Source organism: Leopardus geoffroyi, chromosome C1 (genome assembly GCF_018350155.1).
Source record: "Leopardus geoffroyi isolate Oge1 chromosome C1, O.geoffroyi_Oge1_pat1.0, whole genome shotgun sequence".
NCBI lineage: Eukaryota > Metazoa > Chordata > Mammalia > Carnivora > Felidae > Leopardus > Leopardus geoffroyi.
The window spans coordinates 163,510,514-163,536,136 of record NC_059328.1 but is presented as its reverse complement, the minus strand read 5'-3'; the positions used below and the strand labels follow the sequence as shown (position 1 = coordinate 163,536,136).

The 25,623-nt window shown below is 39.7% G+C and overlaps 1 protein-coding gene across 2 annotated transcripts in view; it reads left to right on the top strand.

Moving 5' to 3' along the window:
- CHN1 (chimerin 1) overlaps nucleotides 1–25,623 on the top strand; it is a 207,905-nt gene that overhangs the window by 8,049 nt on the left and 174,233 nt on the right. The window contains exon 1 of one of the 2 annotated variants that reach the window (XM_045480261.1): nucleotides 6,086–6,113. The exons of the other annotated variant lie outside the window; for it this stretch is intronic. Coding sequence (XP_045336217.1) covers nucleotides 6,101–6,113 — 13 coding nt within the window. The 5' untranslated portion in view covers nucleotides 6,086–6,100. Of the gene's footprint in view, nucleotides 1–6,085; nucleotides 6,114–25,623 lie in introns of those variants that run through there. 2 annotated transcript variants of the gene reach the window in all.

The window sequence follows — 25,623 nt, the reverse complement described above, 5'->3', positions numbered from 1 at the left end:
CGTGCCTGTTTTGAATAGTTGTTTTAAATTTAGAAAAGTAAGCACTTCTTGGAAAGGATGCCAGCAGTTGGGGGACCTGTGGGAGAAGGGAAGGTCAGTCAGGCCCCTGTGTGGCCAGCTGCCCTGGCAGGGGGCCACCTCTTTGTGTTTCCTCTGGCCACACTAAAGGTTGTCCTCTCCACTCTGATTTTTACCTTTGAATTTCTTTGGACCGTGTATACTTCATGGTGTAAAACAAGTAGGAGAGAAGATGTAGTCCGAGAAACATCTCCCTGCACGAATAGATTTTCGTGACCACAAACATTTCAAAAACTGAGCAACCGTTCCTCTTCTTTAAACTGCTAATCACATCTAATTTCCCATTTGTGCCGTTAGCACTTGTCTTCAGCCCTTACGGTATATTCTTTCTTTTAAATAGATCTCTGTATGTATATATGTATTTACGTATGTACGTATGTGAGTGTGTATGTAGGCAGATTCCATGCCCGATGTGAGGCTTGAACTCACGACCCTGAGATTAAGAGTTGTATGTTCTACTGACTGAGCCAGGCAGGTGCCCCTCTATCTTTACCTTTTATATAGAACTTTGTTATCATTTTTTAGCTCCTTAATGCCGTGAAATGACTTCATGAGAAGTGATTTCAGGATTTGAAGTAGCTTGTGCTAGGTAGGACAGACAGTGGGTAAGTGGTGTAGGCGTTCATTTAAGGGATATGTAAATATCTGCCTGACTGAAATGTTTCCCCTGCAGTCCTTCCTTGGTGAATGAATTTTACACCATTAGACTTCAATTGAAGCATGGATTCTTAGCTTGTTACTTATGAGGAAAAACATGCTGGATATAGATACGTGTCTTCATATAGCATGAGAAATGATTTTAATTTATGAACTAAAGATCTTGGGGCGCCTGGGTGGCGCAGTCGGTTAAGCGTCCGACTTCAGCCAGGTCACGATCTCGCGGTCCGTGAGTTCGAGCCCCGCGTCAGGCTCTGGGCTGATGGCTCAGAGCCTGGAGCCTGTTTCCGATTCTGTGTCTCCCTCTCTCTCTGCCCCTCCCCCGTTCATGCTGTGTCTCTCTCTGTCCCAAAAATAAATAAACGTTGGGAAAAAAAAAAATTTAAAAAATTAAAAAAAAAAAAAGATCTTAAAGTACTCAGGGCAAGCATTTTGACTGAGGGAGCTGTGCTGTCAGAGAAAGGAAAGTGGTGGCCTTTATGTAGAGGGTGAGGCATGACTAAGAAGGGGGAAGTGTAATAAACAGAACAGTGTAAAAGCCTAGGGCATTTGGGATTAGGGGCAAGAAAGGATAGGACCGTAGAGTGAGAGAAGGGAGTAGGAACAAGAGCTGTACTATTTCAGAATTTTTCTGAGGGTAGTTCTGAGGCTTGGGATGTGTTTTCTTATTTTGTGATTTGTTTACTCATCTGTTCAGTGAATTGAGGGCCTAAAATGTGCCAGGTATGTATTTAGTTCCTAGTCTCAGGAAGCTTCGGCTCGCAGTGGAGGCGGACGGATGATAAAAAAATGGATGGTGTGCCCGGTGCCTAGTGCTGTGGAGAAGTACAGAGCAGGGTGAGGAGATGGGGCTGGCTGTCCAGCAACATGTCCGGGAAAGCCTCACGACCAAGGTGGACTTTGAGCAGAGACTCGAGGACCGCAAGGGGATGAGTCGTGTGAAGTGGGGGCATCACCTCGTGAAACAGGCTTTGAGGCAGGGGTGTGCTCGCTTGACGATTTTGAGGAACAGAACGAAGGGCAACGTGGCTGGAGTGGAGTAAGCTAAGGGAAAGCAGTGGGAGATGAGACAGAGCTGTCCTTGGGGAGTGGAGGAGCTTTGGGCTCTCAGATTATGCAGGGCCTTACAAGCCGTGATAAAGATCAGGTTTTGCTCTATGAGATGGGTACTTCCATAGTGCGTGGAGTACAGGAAATGCTCAGATTTGGGTGGAAAAGAGTTGTGGTTAATACAGTGTCAGCTGTACGTTCTGGTCTCATTTTCCTTATATATAAGCAGGCGAGTAATTCCCTCCTTCCGTTTGTGCGGAAATAAATGAGATCGTGTGTGTGAGGTTCTTCACACGGTGGTGAAGATAGACAGTAGCTGATGCCAGTATCACTGTTATTGTTGATGTTAACAAAGATCCACAAGAGAAAGATCCACTTGAGAAAGTGGCCCTACAATATTTCCGTTTATGGGTGTTGCTAAATGTGCCATTTTGTACTTTGAGGATGCTCCGGTGGAGACCCAGTTCGGGGATATACGTTGAACAACCAGATGGACTTCTAATAGTGCTGGATGCTTGATACTTCCTCTTGTACTCTGAAACTGTGAAAAGTACACTCACCAGTGCTGCTGCTTCGGGGAGTAATCCAGACTATAGTCAGATCTAGCCCCTGCCCTTTTAGCGCTTAAAATATATCAGGGATTGTAAGCTCAATGTCTGCTATGTCATAGGTACTCAGTCCAGGTTTACTGAATGAATAAATGAACGAATGAAGAATTCCTAGTGGACCGTCACTCTCTATACTTATCCTGTGAGCAACCTTGAATCAGTTTAAACATTTGCTTTCATTTATCTTTTTTTTCTAACTTTATTATTTTGGGTTATTCTTATGTTAGAATCCAGAATTGGAAATTTAAACCTGTCTCTTAGAATTTGGTTAGTCTTGGGGCGCCTGGGTGGCGCAGTTGGTTAAGCGTCCAACTTCAGCCAGGTCACAATCTCGCGGTCCGTGAGTTCGAGCCCCGCGTCAGGCTCTGGGCTGATGGCTCAGAGCCTGGAGCCTGTTTCCGATTCTGTGTCTCCCTCTCACTCTGCCCCTCCCCCGTTCATGCTCTGTCTCTCTCTGTCCCCCAAAAATAAATAAACGTTGAAAAAAAAATTTAGAATTTGGTTAGTCTAGGGGTGCCTGGGTGGCTTTCGCTGGTTAAGTGTCTGACTTCGGCTCAGGTCATGATCTCACAGTTCATGAGTTCGAGTCCCATATCGGGCTCTGCGCTGTCAGCTTGGATGCCTCTGTCTCCCCCTCTCTTTGCCCCTCCCTTGCTTATGTGCATGCGTGCTCTCACTCTCTCAAAAATAAGTAAACATTAAACAAATTAAACAAATTTAACAATTAATTTAACAAACAATTTAAACAAATTAAAAACAAATTAAAAATTTGGTTAGTCTAACAATTTACTTCCCTACTTCTCCAGTGGGTCCCCATCACCATTAAGATTAAATCCAAATTCCCTAGTTTGCATATTAGGCTGTTAGGATAGGACCCTTGCTTACCTGTCTGGTCTCATCTCTTACTGTCTCCTCTGTAAGAGGATGTGCTTCAGCCATCTTGAACTTCTTGAAGTTTCCAGAAAGGATTATACTCGGTGTGCCTTTGGCACAGTCATTTCCGAGGCCCTTCTTTGCACTCACATATCTCTACACATCTTGCAAAACTCAGTTTGAATAGGCTTCTCTTCTAAGTAGTCTGCTGCTGTGAGTTAGTTTCACCTTTTCTGCATCCATTGTACCCTGTGCACATCTCTGTCCTACCACTTACTATGTGGTGACGTAGTGGTTGGTAGACATATTCTCTTGTCTTTCCTTTTAGATGAAGTTCCATAATGGGAAAGTTGGAGCTTTCTTCTTTGTATCTTCAACAGCCGCCACAGTGTCTGATGCATCCCAGCTACTCAATAAATACTCGAATGAATGTTGGATATTACAGTAGGCTACTGTGTTTCTTAAATTTGGGAATCAAGTTCGGGGCCCAAATCAATATGATGCACACCCTCTCTTTATTTTTTTGTTCATTTGTTAATTTTTTTTAATACAGTAAAGGTGCTATTATGTCATCTCTTGGTTCCATAGTCTAATATGGATTTCCCAACTGGAAGCTTACAAGGGCTTGAATAAAATGGAAATCTCCCTGGGAGCAGATTCTTTGAGGTTTAACTATAGTGTTACTAACCATCAGCAGATGTTTCTAAATTATTTGGCATAATTAGATAACAGATTCCACTTCATTAAACTATTGTTCCTTTTCATTTCAGTGGTACAAAGGAATTGCACATAAATTAGCTTGGTTTGTTCACGTTTTACCCTCACAGAAGGGAACATAATCAAATTGAATAGGAATTCAGTATGAAAATGGCTAACTTAACCTTTTAGAGGTCTGAAAATAAAAACAATATAGTCTTTCTCCCATAATAATAAATCTGCGTCCTACATGAGCTACAGATTTAAATGTGCTACAGATTTAAACATTCATATTTCCGAATGCATAAAAGAAAAATTTCATTTGTTATTTATTAATACCTCTCATTGTTCCAGAAAGAAATGAGGTGATTTACAATATATATATATATTATATATAATATATATATTATATATATAATATATATATATTATATATATATAATATATATATATATATTATATATATATAATATATATATATATATAATGCGAGAGGGCTGAAAATAATCACCATGGGAATTTGTTTTTCTCCGTCTTGTCTCATTAGTTTCCTCCTCTCCCCTGGCTCGTTCCCCTTACATTAGAGCCATGCTTTCCTGGTCAGGGTGAGAAAGCCTTTCCTCAGCTTTGGAACCCTGTTGGGTACCAGCCTGAGTTACTAGTGTTCCATCTCTTGGCAGAAGTTTATTGAAAGAGCATTCTGTATATCCCACCTCCTCTTCTTGGGTGGCTGTTTACTCATTAACCCTGTCTACACCATCTCTTCCTAGACAGCGTTTGATTGTACTTAGGTGTTTGGGAATGTCATCCAGCACTAGGGAAAAGGACAAGTCTGAAGAAAAAAAATTTCTGACACCTGTTTGGGGCGCCTGGGTGCAGTCGATTAAGGATCTGACTCTTGATTTCGTCTCAGGTCATCATCTCACAGTTATGAGATCGATTCCCATGTCGGGATCCATGCTGGGTGGCGGAGCCTGCCAGAGATTCTGTCCCTCTCTCTCTGCCCTTCCTACGCCTCTCAAAAAAACAAATAAATGAGGAAGACTTAATCAAGACTATTGTGGTAGGAACACAGTAGGAAAGAGGGAATATGAGAACTTAACTCCGAATATGGGAACGAGTGAGGATTTATAGCCAAGGAGCAGGTTGCAGGGTATGTCAGGGGATGAAAAGTACTAAGAGGAGACAAGGTAGGGGGAACTCTTGCTAACCTGACCTAACAGGATTCTTGATGAGGGCAGGTCAGGGTGATCAGATATCAAGGGTGGGAGTGAGGAATTTGATCAGATGTCAAAGGTGGGAGGGTTCTTTCCAAACTGACATAGGAGAATTCGTGCTCAAATGTCGTTGCAGGCCTGGTAAGACCTGGGGACAAGGCTGACGCTAGTCAAGAAGAGGGCCTGGCAGAGCCTGACTCAGGTTTGGTCAAGGGGAGCTTCCTGTCACGGCCACCACCTCATATTCGGCTTCTGTTGGGCCGGAAGTGCCTTATCACTTAGTAGCCAGTAATCAGTGGCTTCCCCTCAGTCCTCATATTTGATCGTTCTGCACTCTTTGCTATTTTTGACTGCCTCTTTCTGGAATCCTCTTTCTCTTGTCTCTCAGGGCATTGTGTTCTCCTGCTACTCCTTCTCTTCCCTTTCACTGTTCTTCAGTCTCCTCTGTTTGCTGCCCCAAATGTCTGCTTTTCAAGACCAGGCCTCCCTTTCTCCCTTGGGAGTATGTCGGCTTCAATACTGCGTACTCCGTGGGTGATTCCCGAGTCTCTAACACCAGCCCCGCCCTGGCCCCCTTCTAAATCTCTGTCAGGATTTCCTGCGGACTCCAGACAGCACACGGTCCCAGCGCCGGATCCTTAGCTTTCCTTCTTCAAGCAGCCTCCCTCCCCTTGCCTCTGCACCCAGTCAACTGCCAGCTCCTGCCAGTTCTTCCATATCTGTCCCCTGCTCTGTATTTCCTGCTGTTACTCTGCCCTTCTTTCCAGTACTTCATTCAGTCCATACCCCCGCCCCCTGCACCCGTTCCAAAGGAATCCCTTGTCTTCTGAATTCGTTATCATTTTATGTGCACATCTCCTGTGACATTGGCCAGTGTGTTCCTCTCACAGTAGTTATTTATCCTTATAATTTTCTAGGCTGATGGTGTCTGAAGGTAAGATTCATTCTCTTATTTTGTATTCACAGTGCTTAGCACAGTGCTTCGCTTGTCGTAGGTGCTCAAAAAATAATTAAGTGAATAAAGTAGTTCTTAAACCATGATACTTCTGTAGTTTATTTTTTTAAAAGATTTTATTTGTAAGTAATCTCTACACTCAGTGTGGGGCTCCAGATTACAACCCAGAGATCAGGAGTTGCACGCTCCACCGACTGAGCAAGCCAGGAGCCCCAGTGCTTCTGTAATTTAGCAATTTCCAGGGTAGAAACATAGAGCACTCATTAATTTTTCCTACAACTTTATAATGTGTTAATCAAGTTAGCAGTAGTAAACATATCTCATAATCTCTCATATTGTTTTTATTGTCTAATTATCTTGAGTCTTTAAAGGATGAAATATATATATTCCTGCCGTATTGTTGCATGTCAAGGGCAGACATACAATTTACTTAGAGATTGGTCACTTTTGTCGGCTTAACTTTTTTGAAAAGTTTCTGGTGAAATTCTGGTTGGCTTTATACCGCTTTATAGTGTGTAAAAAAAAAAAAAGCCTCGTCATCTTTCTTCCAACTTTGCAAAAGGACAAGGAACACTAAACAGGCTCTGCAAACACAGGGCTTGTGAATCCAGGTTCATTTGTTGGCCCTTTTAATGTTGCTGGGTGTCCAGTATTTAACTGGAGACAGAAACCATCTTCTGGACAGACAGCACTAAATGTAAGGGGAATGATGGGTACTTCTGGTTTGATATCTGTTCTCTGTTCTTTTAGACCTTTTCAGGCTATTAGCAAGGAAGTGTGAAGGAATGCCTTTCCTCGTTTGAGCCTCCCTTTTAGACCTTGGTGGGTTAGCCAAGTTCACAGGACTTTTGTATATTCGTCTTCCATTAAAAAAATGACTCATTGGGGCGCCTGGTTGGCTCAGTTGGTTAAGTGTCCTACTCTTGGTTTCAGCTCTGGTCACGATCTCACAGTTTCATGGAGTCAAGCCCCCATGTTGGGCTCTGAACTGACAGTGCGGAGCCTGCTTGGGATTCTCTTGTCTGCCTCTCTCTGCGCCCCTCCCCCACTCACGCTGTTTCTGTCTCTCTCAAAATAAATAATTTGAAAAATTAAAAAAAAAATGGCTCATTACGTGTCTTTAAAGTTGCTGAATAGAAAGCACAAAGCAGTGGACCAAAAAGCTCATGTTAGTGATTGTTTTTCAGAATGTGCTGAACCCCCCCGCCCCCCCCCCGCAAAAGATGAAATCATTGGTTTATGGGACATTTCACAGATTGCTAATAGTATTTTATTTAACTGTGAAAAAATTTTTGATGAGATTGCTTTCTATATCTACTACCATAAGTTGTTTTGGGTGATAGTGCCTGTTTAAGTCTTCGGATGGCATTTGTTGATATTCTCAGGTTTGAATGTTTTAAAGATGTTCATTATATATGTGTGCAAAATATATAGTTACACGTAAGAGGCACAAAAGCACAATTCATGTTTTTTTTTAATCCATCATAATATTTAGAAGTTGACCGAACACTTTCAGGTATTTTCCTTGAATGAGAAAGGATTTTCAACTTGTCTATTCACTCTCTTAGTTGAAATGAAAAAGATGTTATTTTAAAATAAGAAAAAGGAACAAGAAGGATTAATACAGTAATTAAAGAAAGGAAACAGACATTACTATACAGAAGGGAGACTTGCTGAATACTTAAGAGGCCTGTCATCCTGAATTTTTCAGACAGATGGCTCTGCAGTTTTCTGGAGAGACGCGAGCCTCTTTGTCGTGCTGCCCCCTCCCTTGCTGTTCTCGGTGTCTCCAGACAGAGGAGCTCTTGCTCTCTTTTAGTGTCCCTCAATCCACCTCCCACCCCCACTCCTCCTCCTCCTCTTCCTTCTTCTTCTTCTCCTTCTCTCTCTCTCTCTCTCTCTCTCTCTCTCTCAGGTACTGGAGGGAGGGAGCAGTGACTGCACACGGGTCTCAGGATGTAACTCCTTTGGGGTGAGACCTCATTCAGCTCAAGGTGCCTTCTGATTTCACTCTCCTAATCAAAACTTTTTCCTTTTATCTTGTTTTTGAAGTATAGTAATTGCCCTTAGGAAAACAGAGGCATTTGAAAATTTAGAAATAATTTTTGGAAATGATTTTCACTTAATCAAAAGCTGATGGAAAAAATAATTAGCAACATTAGCAAAATGATGTGTTCTGGGCTAATTTTATTAAAACAGATGTGGGAGGCTATAGAAATTAAGATGCTGTCAAATCTTAAATCAGCCTCGGCTCTACCAAAGTGATGTTCTCCCCTCTTTCGCCCAAGTAGTTGGACTTTGTCCCCCTCCCACAAAGAAAATGTCAAACCATTAACACAAATCTCTGTAGTCCTTCACACCAGCAGTAGGCTTGGGTTTCCCTTTGTGAAGCAGAAAGCTCTCTCAAACTTTTGCATCTCGGAACGTAGTTTAAAACAGATGAATATTCTGTAAACCTCTAGGCATTGCTGCTTCAGGAGCCATTAGCAGGACTGAGACGAAGCCCCTCCCGCGTAGAAAATTGGGGAAGAACCCTCAAGCAGACATAGCCCGAGCTTGAATGTCATTACGCACTCCCCCACCAAAAAGTACCAGGAAAAAGAACCCTGAAGGAAAAGTTAAGTTAGAAAGACAAAAATGTAAGCCAGGGCCCACAGCTCAGATGCCTTCAGTGGGCAGATGGGTAACAGACAATAGGGAATGCTGAGGAGGTTCCTGATTTTAAATGTTGGTGTTTAACTTGGGCCTTTAGAAAAAGCACTGTGTGGGGCAAAGAACACATATCCTTGGGCTGGTGGCAAGGCAACTCCAGGCCACTTGTAAATTTAGAATATTAATTAATGTTTCTTCCTTAATATGTAAGCTGAGAGAATCACACTATTTCTAAAGTCTAAAGAGAATCATATAAACGTGACTTTGGGGGCATTTTCTTTCCTATTAGTCTTTCATTTTTTTGTTTCTGTTTTTTCATCTTCATATACTATGTACCTTAACTCCTAACACAATTTGTAAACTTACTTACAGGACATAAGACACAAATACACACGCACATGTGCATGCACACACACACACACACACACACACAGTGGATTTATTAGTTCCACTAAATTTTAGAATTCTTGATAACTTTCTCGATTTAGTTTTTATAAACAAAAGGCTTCTATTTTGTGAGGCACTGTTGTATGACTTTGCCACACTACAAAATTATAAGACTTATTCTAAGTTCTCCACTGCCTAGATGCTTTTTTAATTCCTTTGGTATACAGATTCTCAAGCTTCATTATTGTGTAACATATCTCTCTCTCCAGCCTTAACTCCTGAGGATGTTGTAAAGATAAAATGTGATGGTTTGGCTATAAATATATCATCAAGTGCTTTAGAAGGAAGATCTTATCCCAAATCTACAAATGCCACTTTATTATAGTTATTGGCATTTGGACCTTGGAAAATTAACCATTAGGGAATACTTTGATTTAAATTCAAGTAACATTTTGAATGTTAAAAATACTGTATTGAATAATTACAATAATTTGCTTCTAGAACTGCACTGGTGAATAGAGTGAAAATATTTCCTAAGAAGCCCACAAGATGGCGCTTCCCAACCTGCTTCCTCAGTTTTTCCTTAGCATAAGGAAGGAAATTCAGCAACAAAATAAGAAGGAACATGTAAATCATTTATTCTCAAAGTTTAGGTTTCCAGAAGGCTTGACTCCTTAAAATTGATGAGTTTCAATTGAACATTTTGAAAAGTGTTCATTTCTATTATAGGAATTAAGAGTATTTATTGAAGATTTTAAGGTTATCTTGAAAATGCTAGCACCTGAGTAATACAAAGAGCTGCCTCCATTCCATTTGCCTTTGAACACTTATTTTAAAGAATATATATGACTTATGAGAGGTAGTTTACATGCATGGTTTCTAAACATTTAAAATATTGGTATTTATGAGGACCTGGCCATTAGTAATTGTTCTAAAATAATTGTTCTGTTGTCAGTTTAAAATCAGGAAGGTGGGGCGCCTGGGTGGCGCAGTCGGTTAAGCGTCCGACTTCAGCCAGGTCACGATCTCGCGGTCCGTGAGTTCGAGCCCCGCGTCGGGCTCTGGGCTGATGGCTCGGAGCCTGGAGCCTGTTTCCAATTCTGTGTCTCCCGCTCTCTCTGCCCCTCCCCCATTCATGCTCTGTCTCTCTCTGTCCCAAAAATAAATAAAAAACGTTGAAAAAAAAATTAAAAAAAAAAAAAATCAGGAAGGTACACTTGGAATATAATTTCTAATTTCTTTTTTTTTTTTTTTAATTTTTTTTTCAACGTTTATTCATTTTTGGGACAGAGAGAGACAGAGCATGAACGGGGGAGGGGCAGAGAGAGAGGGAGACACAGAATCGGAAACCGGCTCCAGGCTCTGAGCCATCAGCCCAGAGCCTGATGCGGGGCTCAAACTCACGGACCGCGAGATCGTGACCTGGCTGAAGTCGGACGCCTAACCGACTGCGCCACCCAGGCGCCCCATCTAATTTCTAATTAAGAATGAAATTTAATAACTGGAACAGTAATGAAGGGTAACAGGAATCCATCCTAACACGGTTTGCATTAGGCTCCTTTTTACCCCTGTATATTTAGCATGTAATTAGCACTATTTTACATGTTTACTGGTCACATTAACATCGTTGTCGGGGAAGGGAATTATACTGAAGTTGTGTTGAGGTTGCTAAGGGAAGTTTTATTTATTTTTGCCGAAGGAAGTTTTATATTTTTTTTATTGTTCCCTGAAATCCTGATCATAATTTCAACGAAAAGAGCTATATTCATAAAAGACTAAGACAGGAAAGTATATCCAGTAGAATTTAGAGCAAGTTAGGTTTAGGTCTGTAGCATTCCATTGGTCTGATTTTTCTCAGCCTCATCAGACAAGTGGTCAGGCAATAGAATCAAAGGCATATTATGGAATAAGAACAATAAAAGGAACTTTCTGTTGAAAAGGAAGTCAGACTTGAAAAATTAAATTAAGGCTTAAACCAAATACTCTAGATGGTTGTGAAAGTAGTCATTTCTTTCACCATTCTTGTGAGGGTTTGGGAAGAAGGAATCTATTATATGCGAAGAAAGAATCACTAAAGGGTTCTTTTTTAAAACAATTATTGTATGTGCTGGCTGCTAAGCTTGCATAATAAATATGTTCTGTGGGTAGGCTGCACAGTGAACCCATTCCTTTGTTAGCTTGCCCTTTTCTGTATCAAGGGTTTAGTGTTGAGTTTCATGTTGCCATCATTTACATCATACTGTTTTGCGCAAGATGTGCTTTACATGGGCTTATAAAACACAGTCTCTTTAAAGTCAATAATTTTCGCTGAATTTATGTAAACATTGAATTTAAGCTAACTTAGTTTCTGAGCTAAGGAACTTCTTGAGAAACATCGGTCAGAGAAATGGAATAGGGGAGCAGATGGAGCGGATGTACACATAGCACACAGTGCTGATTCATCCACTGGCATCTTTGAATACTGAGATCCTAAGATTTTATTTTTAAAGTGCTTTGATTTTCCATTGATAAAATGAAGATTGCACTTTCAAATGTGCCCGTTTCTAGTGTTAAAAACACAAAATTCAACTGAGTAAATCTGAAGATCTAATTGGCTTTATTCAAAGATTCATGAATCAGGCAGCATACCATTTAGCAAATACAAAGGCTCCAGAGGGCTGCAGAAGAGGAAAGGTTTTTAAAGGCAGAAAGGGGTAGGGCCAGGAAGTCACAAATGGGTTTAAAAAAAAAAAAGGATTATTTCCGGCAGGGTCACCTTTTTGGGAGGGGGGTGGGGGACATAGGGGCTATCAGATGGTTTATCTAACCAGTGCTGACCAGGAAAATTCCAGACTGATGGGTTAAGTTTTCATTCTTGGGGAAGGTTCAAACGGCAGTTAGTTTAGGTGTTAAGTCTGGGTTTGGTGGACTTAGCACATGTGACTCCATTTTAGGCCTGTTGGTTTTTTTTAAACAACAGTTACTTTGTTTTTTCTAGAATTAAATTCTAAAATATTTCTGAAAATGGAAAAAAAAAAAGGACTAGAATTCTTTCCTTCTGTCTTTAGGTTCATAGTACACATTTGAAAACAAGGGAAAATTAAATAGCTTAAACAGAAATGTGTTCGTGTTCTTTTTCATCCCATGTTTTGAAATTGTAGGTATGTATGTAATAGGCAAGGCAAGGATTTGCCTTTAAAGTTAGTTGACTGATTGACTTGTTTTTTCTGAATGCGTGAGTTTGGAAACTTGATTCTAGGCTTAGGTACATTTTTCTTATTTCTTCTTCTATTCTGTAACGGTGGAATGCTAAATTTACGTGTGGAGCCTCCCTGAGATTTTTTGGCCTGTGACAAGCACTATTCGAGGTAATTATGGCACCCTCCTCAGACTCGGTCAGTAGAACCACTGATGTTATACTAAGAACAGTGGAACTGTAAGGAGCCATATTGATTTATTCCTCAAGGATTTTTTTTCTTCATTTTTAAAGTGTATGTTACATGATACATTTTTAAAGTGTGTGATACATTAAAAATACATGATACATGAGCATATTTAAATAAGATGCACAAATAAGTAAACAAGTAAAATACAGAAGTCAGAAGCTTGATGCTTTATTACAAAATGAACACACCTATGTAACTTGTACTCTGGTCAAGAAATGAACGTTACCAGCCTCATAGACAGACCCCCTTGGAATTCCTTCCCGGCTATCCCAGCATGTCTCCCCAGAGTTTGTCACCATCCTAACATCTAACGGTAGAGACTAGCTTTGCCCATTTCTTTAGACAGCTGTTTTTCTCTTTTTGGTGATGTTGAAATGCTTTTTTTTATACTGGAGTCTTTAGTAGAATGCAGTTCAACCAAGTAAAATACTTGTGAATATCATGGGAGGGGATATGTACGTGTAAGAGAATATTGTGTTTTAAAATTTTTTAATGACGAATGAACGTAGAATTTCTTGGTATATAACTATTTTAAACTCCTGAAAGAGATTGGTACCAGGTGAAGGGATGTGCTGTTGCCTACGGGAAAAGTAACTTATAGCAAGCAACATACCCTTACATTTGTTTTCCCACTTGCCACCAGAGGTAGAGGAGAATGAATGCATGGAGTTAGGGATTGCTGAGGGACATTTCTGTGTCATAAAGTGATGTAACCATAAGCATGGTATTTCTTTGAACTAAATGTTATCTTAAAAGTTGGAGAATTAGAGGGGCGCCTGGGTGGCTCAGTCGGTTAAGCTTCCAACTCTTGATCTTGGCTCAGGTCATGATCTCGGCTCAGCTCATGATCTCGGCTCAGCTCATGATCTCACGGTTCATGGGATGGAGCCCTGTATCAGATTCTGCGCTGACAGCATGGAACCTGCTTGGGATTCTCTCTTCCTCTCTCTCTGCTCCTCTCCTGCTTGTAGGGGTGCGTGTGCATTCTCTCTCTCTCGAAATAAACATTTAAAAACATTAGGGAATTTTGATATTCTCCATAATTGTCTATTTTTAATATAATATTCTTCCCTGTTGGAAAAAAAGTATTTACTATTGCTTTCCTTAATTAATGGACAAAATGCTGATGAATTGTCACTTTTGGAAAACTGCATTGAATTAGAGTGTTCAGATTCATATACATCTGTTCAAATGGGATGAATTGTTTTATTGTTTTGTGAGATGTGTTCAGGCGGCCATCAGGAAGGATGCTGAGTAGCTTGGGTAGTGTTTTTGTGCTTCAATTAAGAGTTTCAATACTTGCGTTATCTGCTGAGAAGGTAAACTGCTTTGTTGTATGGAAAACTGAAAGTCACTTATTCATAAGTTAACGTTCTTTATTGTCTCAAAAATATTTGTTAAAGGAATCCTCAGTGACTAAAGATGATGATTCTGTGAATGATAAAGTGGCTTCTGGGGTGCTCAATGGCCCTGCTGCTGACAACCTTTCCACAATTTAGCCTGTCTTCTTTTTAGCCCAATTTCTGGATATATGCCCATGAATTTTTTAGTAGGTCTCAAAATTCGTGCTCTGTCATCAAGCACTTCACAAAATGACATATCCGTGTAGATATTATTATAAGAAGATGAACAAATACCGGATTATTAAAATTCTTATCCAACGTGAAGTTAAAGAGCCAGGTTAGCTTCTTCAACCAGCTGCTTAAATAGATCTTTGAGCACATTGAAGGATGTCATTTGATGATGGCACCTTGCTCTAACTTGGTTTCCTCCTTTTGCCAAATGTGGATTCAACTATACACAAAGCACAGAGTTTGGCCAAATTTTACGTTTCACAATGATTCTTAAACTGACCTTTATGGCAGTTTTTAGTGGTTTAGTTGGAAAATATCTTTGAGGTTTTTCCTGCCAAATTTATGTGATTATAAACTCATTACAAGAGTGATATTTTTAAAAACATTTTTAATGTTTTATTGATTAAAACAATTTTTTTTTAATGTTTAGTTTTGAGAGACAGGCAGCGAACGGGGGAGGGGCGGGGAGAGAGGGAGACACAGAATCCAAAGCAGGCTCCAGGCTCTGAGCTGTCAGCACAGAGCCTGATGCAGGGCTCAAACTCACGAACCATGAGATCATGACCTGAGCCGAAGTTGAACGCTTAACCAACTGAGCCACCCAGGTGCTCCAAGAGTGATAGTTTCATTTGCAGGTATTTCTTATCCAGATATTCCTCCACTTAAATAGGATTTTGTTCCCAATAAACCCGTTGTAAGTTGAAAATGCATTTAATTCACCTACCCTACTTAACGTCATAGCTTTGCCTCACCTACTTTAAAAGTGCTTGGAACACTTACATTAGCTTACAGTTGGGTGGAAATCTTTAACACACAACCTATTTTATAAGAAAGCACTGAGTATCTCATGTACGTTATTGAGTACTGTACTGAAAGTGGAAAACAGAATGGCCGTAAGCTTACCGGTTGTTTGCCCTTGGTGCTTGCTGGACAACTGGGAGCTGCGGCTGCCGCTGCCCAGCATCACGAGAGAGGATCCTCCTGTACATGACTGGCCCAGGAAAGATCCAAATTCAAAACTCAAAGTATGGTTCTACTGAATGCATGTTGCTTTCCCACCATCGTAAAGTTGAAAAATCGTAAGATGAACCATCTTAAGTCAAGGAGGGTGTGCATATAGAAAATATAAATAAATATTCAGGTTCATTTGTTCACAACGATTTGTCCATTTTAAAGTCAGTTTTTAAGTACATCTTATGCCTTTTGAGATGATGACTACAAATTATGACTGATTCATTAGTTGGGGTGATGAAAAACGTAGCATCCTAATCACCATTAGAAAACCAGGTGTAGGGGCTCCTGGGTGGCTCAGTCCATTAAGCATTTGACTTCAGTTCAGGTCATGATCTCACAGTTTGTGAGTTTGATCCCCGCGTCCGGCTCTGTGTGGACAGCTCAGAGCCTGGAGCCTGCTTTGGATTCTGTGTCTCTGTCTCTCTCTCTGTCCCTCCCCTGCTCGAGCTCTCTCTCTCTCTCTCTCTTGCTCTCTCTCTCTCAAAAACTAGCACTAAAAAAAAAAAAGAAAACCAGTTATTTTCTGAATTTCTTTCTCTCTTTTTAAAAAATGTTTATTTATTAAAAAAAAATTTTTTTTTAACGTTTATTTATTTTTGAGACAGAGAGAGACAGAGCATGAACGGGGGAGGGTCAGAGAGAGAGAGGGAGACACAGAATCTGAAGCAGGTTCCAGGCTCTGAGCTGTCAGCACAGAGCCCCATGCGGGGCTCGAACTCATGGACCGCGAGATCACGACCTGAGCCGAAGTCGCACGCTCAACCGAGCTCACCCAGGAGCCCCAAAAATGTTTGTTTATTTTTGAGAAAGACAGAGCGTGAGCCGAGGAGGGGCAGAGATAGAGAGAGGGAGACATAGAATCCGAAGCAGGCTCCAGGCTTTGAGCTGTCGGCACAGAGCCCAATGTGGGTCTTGAACTCACGAACTGTGAGATCATGACCTGAGCTGAAGTTGGATGCTTAACCGACTGAGCCACCCAGGCGCCCCTGAATTTTTTTTTTTTTTTTTTTTTGGTAATCATTTGTACCTCCACATGTGCTGTAAGCTTAATTTTGCACCCTTTTCCTTTTTAACCATGCTCTCGTTTGAAAACTGTTTTAAAATCATAATACTGTAAATTTTCACATGCAAAAACAGGACATCAGCTATTTTTATATCACAGGAACTCACAGTGTCAGAGAAGGAGTGTTTATAAACCTGATGAAATGTAGTTGCAGCAGAAAATTGAACTGATGTGTGGGACTTTGTGAGGGTTTTTGTTTCAAGTAAACAAGCAAACAAACAAAACATGGGTTCTAGGGGAAAACTTTTTTTTTTTCCCCTTCTAAATCTTGCTGTTGGGTCCTTCTACTTTCTTGGTGAACTGAAGATAGCAGAGGTGGTGTTGGTTAGTGTTACTAGTCTGTCTTTTTCTCAGAGCATTAGCTTTTATTGTTCACTTAGACTTGACAGCAAGAATAATACCCTAATAACATAAAAGTGCCAACGGTTCCAGTTATGTTTTTTGTTAGGAAGCATTTCTATTCTTAGGGCTTTTGTAACCTCCCCTTGCCCTAGGGAAGAGCAAGAGTCAGCTGGGAATACAAAAATTTAAGAATTATAAATCTTAGCGTCAAATTGCTTTAGAAAGATGTGCCATGTTAATCCTACCTACAGTCCAAATACTGCCTCGTACCCTGCGGGTTATGGGTGGCCAGAACCTGCCTATCTGGGTTGGCTGTAGAGAAAGAAGAACAGAGAGGACAGAGATTTTAGCTTGGGTGACATTATTAAGTTGATCTTGCTTTCTTTTATTTTTTTTTCAACGTTTATTTATTTATTTATTATTTTTTTGGGGGGACAGAGAGAGACAGAGCATGAACGGGGGAGGGGCAGAGAGAGAGGGAGACACAGAATCGGAAACAGGCTCCAGGCTCTGAGCCATCAGCCCAGAGCCTGACGCGGGCTCGAACTCACGGACCGCGAGATCGTGACCTGGATGAAGTCGGACGCTTAACCAACTGCGCCACCCAGGCGCCCCTCTTGCTTTCTTTTATTTTATTTTTTTTCAATGTTTATTTATTTTTGGGACAGAGAGAGACAGAGCATGAACGGGGGAGGGGCAGAGAGAGAGGGAGACACAGAATCGGAAACAGGTTCCAGGCTCTGAGCCATCAGCCCAGAGCCTGACGCGGGGCTCGAACTCCCGGACTGTGAGATCGTGACCTGGCTGAAGTCGGACGCTTAACCGACTGCGCCACCCAGGCGCCCCTCCTCTTGCTTTCTTTTAAAACCCATACCTAATGTATCATCTGGGAAACCACCCATGACTCATGAGTATGTTATCAAATGAAATAATCACTATGTGTATCAAGAACAAGTTATTATGCTTGATGATGATAATACCTGTCATTTTTCTATATCACTTAATAATTTTGTTTCCAGAGCTCTTCCTTTTTTATTGTGACTCCACTGAATCCTATGCCAAATGTGCTGGGTGTTCTTAAAATTTAGTAAATGGCCGAGTCTGGGCTTGAAATTGGCTCTCCTGGTATTAGTAACTCTATTGTAGCATTCCTCACACTGCATTGTGAATATTTCGTGTCTTTTGTCAGCCCTAAACTATGGAACTCTCCAGTATAGGACTGTGTTCTACTCATATTCCTTTCTGTATAACTTAGTCCAAGATCTCATCCATAGTTGGCACTTGGTATGTGTTTGATGGGTGAGATTTTATCTGATTGACGATGATGCACATTTTCTTTTCTTGAGTCACTAAAAGTTTGGGTATCATTTTTATTTCCAAGATATTTTGAAAACATTTTATTTTATGTTATGAATTTATTCCAGTCAGCATGGAAGGGTAAGGATAGTATGCTGGGAGCAATTTAAAATTACTGTGTATCATTAACTACATTTCACATTAGGTACAGTTTATTAAGATGTATTTTTTTAAATTTTTTTGTAATGTTTTTTTTATTTATTTTTGAGACAGAGAGAGACAGAGCATGAACAGGGGAGGGGCAGAGAGAGAGAGGGAGACACAGAATCTGAAACAGGCTCCAGGCTCTGAGCTGTCAGCACAGAGTCCGACGTGGGGCTCGAACTCACGGACCGTGAGATCATGACCTGAGCTGAAGTCGGACGCTTAACCGACTGAGCCACCCAGGCGCCCCTATTAAGATGTATTTTAAATCTAGAGTCTTTATTGCATTTTCACAAATGCTAGTTAAAATGAACCAGAAGTCCTGATAAACTAGAACTGATTAGAGATGTATTTGAAGTCTGGAATTAATATTTACAAAATGGCTATGTCTCCTATGTGATACAGTGGGGAGTCTAAATCATTATCTGTGTGGTAGGCTTGCAGAAATGCTAATTCAGAATCCTGACTGGCTTGGTGGGTATGTGGAGGTGAGCAGTCACACACGGCTCCACACTCCGAAGAACCTTGCTTTGGGTTTAATGCTGTGCCGTTGCCATCTTGCAATTCTTAATAATTTTTAAACAAGGGACTGGAAAAGTATGTAACAGGTCCTGATCTGAATCATGAGGAAGTAATCACAGAAATACAGAATGTGGACATCTACAAGACAAGTTACAGGTTTCTTACAAATGTCACTGTCATGAAAGATTTTTTAAAAAGGTAGAGAGCAAGATTGTTCTTGTTTAAAGAACACGAAGAAGACATAGCAACCAAATGTGATGCATGAACTTCGGATCCTGGATCAAAACACAAAAGGACATTTTCACGTAGTTGGGTATATTTGATGATGTGTTTGCATCTTGACATGCCGTCAGGGTCCTTTTTATTCAGTATTAATTATTGAGTTTCGGGGCGCCTGGGTGGCGCAGTCGGTTAAGCGTCCGACTTCAGCCAGGTCACGATCTCGCGGTCTGTGAGTTCGAGCCCCGCGTCAGGCTCTGGGCTGATGGCTCAGAGCCTGGAGCCTGTTTCCGATTCTGTGTCTCCCTCTCTCTCTGCCCCTCCCCCGTTCATGCTCTGTCTCTCTCTGTCCCAAAAATAAATAAACGTTGAAAAAAAAAATTTAAAAAAAAAAAAAAAAAAAAAAAATTATTGAGTTTCTTTTTGGGGACGTTCTAGCTATTTGTTAGGGATCTTCTAAAGAACAAAGGAAATTTTACCTTTTAAAAAATAGAACAATATTTTGCCATTACCATATGGGTTTCTTTATAAATCTAAGATACATTAAGGGATTTTTATGATCTTATCTTTCCTGTATCTTGAAACATTTTGCCACTTTCTCATCCTAGGAATTACTTCATCATTACTTATCAGTTTTATTCTCAATTATGCTAAAAAACCCTAAAATTAACAAGAAAACAGAGGAACACTGTGGTTGTGGAATACTTGCTTGCTGTTTTGTCATTGTCCAGTTTTCTTACTGTGCTGCCCAAAGTATTGCATCATCTTTTTTTTTTTTTTCAACGTTTATTTATTTTTGGGACAGAGAGAGACAGAGCATGAACGGGGGAGGGGCAGAGAGAGAGGGAGACACAGAATCGGAAACAGGCTCCAGGCTCTGAGCCATCAGCCCAGAGCCTGACGCGGGGCTCGAACTCCCGGACTGCGAGATCGTGACCTGGCTGAAGTCGGACGCTTAACCGACTGCGCCACCCAGGCGCCCCTTGCATCATCTTTTAAGAAGGTATAAGAGAAGCTTGGAGTCACTATCTTTGTAGTTGTGTTTTAAAATTTCACTGAACACACTTCACTGAACACAATTAGAAATTTAGAGTTTTTTATTTCCTGCGCGTAATGGCAAAGGAAAGTATTTTGACAGAGGAAGACATTTCACAACTCTTAGATAAATGAGAAGATGAACATATCATAGTCCTCTAGTCTTTATTGATGATGGTTAAATTTATCATACAGAAGAAATCCAAGAACGTAAATTATCAAGTGATGATATCCAAGGTCCAGGGTCAGAAAGCCAGCTTACCTGTTTCCCAAAGTAAGATTTTACTGGGAAAAGCCATGCGTATTTGTTTAATGTTGTCTGTGGCTACTTTCCAACTGTACAGGCAGAGTTACGTAGTCGAGACAAGGGTGGTTTGGTTTGCAAAGCTGAAGATATTTGGCTCCTTATCTGGCCGCTTATAGGAAAAAAAAAAAAGTGCCAACTAATTGTTAGGCGAATTTTCTCAAACTCAAGAATTGACAATGAACAGTATGTGTCTAAGGAAAAAAGGAAATCAGGTATTAATATCCAGTTAGTCATTCAACAGGAAACATTTCATTGCATCATATTTTGCATCAAGAATCGGGACCATCCCATTTTGCTATTAGGACAGAGGGTGTTAGTTTTTTCATCTTTCCCGATGCCTGCGCACTTGAATACACCTGATACAGTTCTTAACTGGACAGGTGCTTAAGATAGGTGTGTGTACAGAAGTGACAGGAAGGAAAGAGATGGTGTGGAAATGACAAACTTATTGGATTGGTCATTTTAATTAGTTTTTACAAACCTAAAAAGTTTTGCAATTATGGAGCAAAGAAGATGACTCTCCTCTCTCCGACAAAACTGTGAGCCATCTGAGTTTTCAGAAGTGTTATGTTTTGAAGATGTAAGTGTAAGAGGAAGAACCAGAAATAGTTATAAGCTAGAACATTAAGAAGATATTTTTAAAATATGAAATATTGCATTTTGACAATGTAAGTGCAAGAAAAAGTACTTCAATGAGAAGCTACATTCTATTACAGATGTAGTTGAGACCTGGAGTCAGTACTTACAAAATGAATATGTAGGTTCACGTAGGACTGTTGGTGAGCAACTAGTTGTATTCAGAAAATAATGTCAAGACATATTATTTTCAAAGCAGAAAAATATGGAATCAAATTTGGGCTTGCCATGTTTAAATACTTATTAAATTTATAATAGGTTGTTTTTCACTCTCCTTTTAGTCTTGAACTGGTAGGTTATTCAAAAATGACTTAAATACACAAAAAGTAAAATAAAAGTTTCATGGACCCAGATAGTAAATAGCGATGACTGTTTTCCCTGGCTTACAAGGGGGTTAAATTTCTTGGGTGTGAGAATGGTATTGTGTGCGTATAGGAGAATTTTTGTTTTCAGGATATACATGCTAAACTATGTATGAGTGAAGTTTTGTGATGCCTGCAACTTACTCTGAAATTGTTTTGGGGGGTTAGAGGAGGGAGGAGGTAACAAATGGGGCAGATGTTAGCAATTAGTGAATTTAGATGAAAGATGCACTAAACAATGTACTTATTCTTTCATTTTTTTGTAGGCTTGGATATTCTCAAAATAAAAAAAAATGGAGAAAAAAATTCACAGAAATAAGAATTCTCAAACATATGAAAAACAAACCATTCCCCCTGCTTCCCCACACTTTTCTTTTAGAGGCAAGACTTGTATTTATACAATAAACACAAATATATACCTTTTAATTATTAGTCTAGCTTGCTTCTGATTGTATCAGCCTTTTACTGCTGAGTAGTAGGGGGAATAAAATGGTGAGGTTAATAACATGCATTTGTTTGACACCAGGAGTTTTCTTAAAACTTCTTGTGTTTTCAGGGGCGCCTGGGTGGTTCAGCCTGTTGAGCATCTGACTTTAGCTCAGGTCATGATCTTGCGGTCTGTGAGTTCGAGCCCTGCATCGGGCTCTGTGCTGTCAGCTCAGAGCCTGGAGCCTGCTTTGGATTCTGTGTCTCCTTCTCTCTCTGTCCCTCCTCTACTCATGTTCTGTCTCTATCTCAAAAATAAACAAACATTAAAAAAAATATCAAAAAATAACTTCCTGTGCTTTCACAAAATATTACATGTACTAGTAAAATGCAGAAATTACCTTCCTTGTCTGTTAGGCAACTTTGTTAGGACAGTTAATGCCTAGTGGCCAGTGTAGCTTCTGTCAGTATGTCACCTGTTATTTTTATCATTTTTTTATGGCCTATTTACATAGAAAATCAAGAGGTTTTTTGTTTTTGTTTTTTGTTTGTTTTTGATTACAGGCACAGGGGTTGCCTGGGTGGCTCATGAATTAAGTGTCGGATTCTTGATTTCGACTCAGGTTATGATCTCACAGTTGGTGAGATCAGGGTCCACATCTGGCTCTGTGTTGACAGCATGAAAGCATGGAGCCTACTTGGGATTCTCTTTCTCTGTCGCTGCCCCGCTCACACGAGTGCACACACACACACACACACACGCACACTCTGTCTTTCTCTCTCTCTCAAAATAAATATACATTTAAAAAAATCGCAGGCACATATTTTATACTGAGGACTCAAATTTTCTGAAATTGTTTATTTCATATACACATATAGTATGTGTGAAATAATCTGGTCTCATGTATGGGTATATATTAATGATATAAATGAAATTACTTTACCTTTAAATTTGAGCATTTCATTGCTGTTGGGAAAACATTTACTACCAGCATATTTGCACTGACTTTCAAAGGTACACCAAATATTTTTAAATTTATGAGAAAACAGCATGTGATCTAATTGTCACTTGTGAACAATTAAATGAATTCATTTATTTTTGTTATGATATATTACAAGAATTGTAAGTCTTATTAGAGATAAATAACTCTCCTTTACAGACTGATAAAGGCACATGAAATGTTTTTCTATATTGTTGTCATTTCTCTGTGCTTGATGTTGGTTTGAATCAGATAAGTCTTTTTTCATTTTCCTGTGACAATGACCTTTTGTTTTCCAATCCGTAGTATTCAGCATCCTTGAGGGCATTCTAACAATGTTAGTGCAGTAAAGCATGCACAGTATTTCCAACAAAATGCTTGTTCACAGCTGCATGACATAAATCATTCAGTCTGCTTTTTGAGTAACAAATAATATTGCTTATTAGAAAGCTGTATCAAGTCTGGAGTTAAAAGAAGACTCTATTTAGATATTTAAAAATAAACTGATCATCTTGCTTTTCATTTTGGTAAAACTATTGGACTGTAACATTTCATGTGTGAAGTGTGTGGGGGCATTGACACAGTATTCTTTCTGATCCTGAAGTAGAAGTGAGGGAAAAAAGAAGTGACATTCTTTACATAAGGACATTGAAAGTGTGGTATCTGGAGAGACTTCCAGGTTCTCTGTTTACGTGGTAGTAGTCCTTACTTCCCATCAGAGCTGGTAGGAATTCACGGAGTCCTAGGTGTCTTTGTATAAAGGATCCCTGCCACTGGTTTAACTCAGACATTTCTGCATACAGTTTTAACCAGAACCTGTTTTTTTACTGTGCCCATGCTTGATATATATATATATATATATATATATTTATTTATTTATTTATTTATTTATTTATTTATATATTTATATTATATATATTATATATATTATATATATTACATATATAATATATATATATTTTATATGTATATTATATATATTTATATATTTATTTATATATTTATATATTTATTTTTATATATATATAAATACACACACGTATACACATACATGTATATATATATAAATGTTTGTAATATATATAACTATATATTTATGATACGTAATATTGGCATATATGTCATAGGTTGTCATATATATAATTGTCATGTTCATGGGGGGGGTGAAGTCTTAACAGATAAATGGTGGCTGGAATTGAATTAAACATCTTTGACTCCAAATCAGATGATCACTTTCTGTTAAACTCTTTGTCACGTATGCTACAGAAGATGTTCAGTAGCTTAGGAAATGCTCGTGGCAGAATGACAAAAAGGAATATTGTTAGGTAATGGCTTAGGTTAGGGCACCTTACATGTTCTGAAGACTGTCTATGAAAATCTTCCTAGTGACATCTACATTTCTTTCCCTGCGAATTTCCTTAATGTCTGTTACCTCAGGAATCAAGTTAATTTTTTTTCTAATAATAACAGCTAGTATTCATTTCCCAGGGTGAGACACACAATTAGTAAGCACTAGTCCAACAGACAGAGTCCATACTTGTAACCAGTTCTGACAAAGCTAGTACAGGGCAGGTCCTCTCCTCCTTTCTGAAACTTAACACTGGCCTAGCAGACAATGTATCATTCCTCTTCCTCCTGAGTACTCTTGGGTGAAGCACCCACCCATCCTGGTTCTTTTGAGTGTTTGATCTATTCATAGAAAAACATCCTGCAACTTTGTTTCAGTCATTAGTTTCCCAGACACTAGCGGATATAATGTTAGCTTCTGTTCCTGGTTTCTGCCCTTCCTAAGAAAATTGTGTTTTGGGAATGGGCTTTGAGCAGTCTAAGTTGGTCCATTGCTGTCGTGCAAAAAGACCACAGTATTCTGTGGAATCTTAAATACTAATAATTGTGTTTCATTTACATGTTTTCTGTCTTATGATCTAGCAAAATGTTGAATTGTTGCAGTCCTATATATCATATGTTGAAGCATAGGCAGTGATGGAAGGAGGCATGATCATTGGACACCAGCCCACTCAACTCTGGAAAATACCAGCGAGCATCGTCAGTTATCCAGCATTCTCTTTCTGATCTTAGACTTTTACTTTGATGGTCCCACGTAGAAGAATTGGTGTTTGAGGAACTGAAGGTTTCCAGTGTTAGGGTAATCCTAGATCACTGGTGAAGCTATGAAAGCCCTCTTCATTTTCTTTTTATAGTCACTAAACTAAAATGAAGATAGAAGACCAGAGAAAGAACAGTAGTTATTATTCTTACCTCCTTATATCCTAGGAGCTTTTTAGGATCTCCCCAAATTTTGAGAATATGCTTATAAATTCATTGTTTTTCATTGTTGCAGATACTGTACATATTAAGAGGTTATACTTTTCTATTTCAGGTCTTCCATATGTAGAGTTGAGTCAGACTTTTTCAAACCTCCTGATTAGCGCTGTCAAGCTTAACTCGTCACAGTCTCAACATCGGACATATTAACACAGCAGTGAACACTGTAACTGACTTTTGACCTCTGTCCCAATTGAATGGGGAAAACAGTTCCAGGACTTGACTTTGCTGTTTTCGCCCTGACATCCACTGTCGATCTGAATGCTACATCGCTACATCGTGGCTACTGATCTGCCACCCACTTCATCTTCTGTTTTTCCTTCCCAAACCTAGCTCACTCCTTTTTTAATCATCCTTAGCAAGAGTGATTCATGGTTTAAATATTACAGGAAGTAGAACTTTCAAGACTGTGGAAAAGTGTATCTGCATATTCTAGCAGCAATTTTTAGCTTAGGAAGATTTGAAGCTGGGAAGAAATTACTGTTCTTGGCCTTACAGGACTTTTTCATAAAATGCAGACATTAAATGCCCTTCTTGTCACTAATCCAATCAAGATGACAAAACTTTAGAGGCGACTGGGTGGCTCGGTTGAGCATCCGACTTCAGCCCAGGTCATGATCTCACAGTCTGTGGGTTCGAGCCCTGTGTTGGGCTCTGTGCTGACAGCTCAGAGCTTGGAGCCTGTTTTGGATTCTGTGTCTCCCTCTCTCTCTGCCCCTC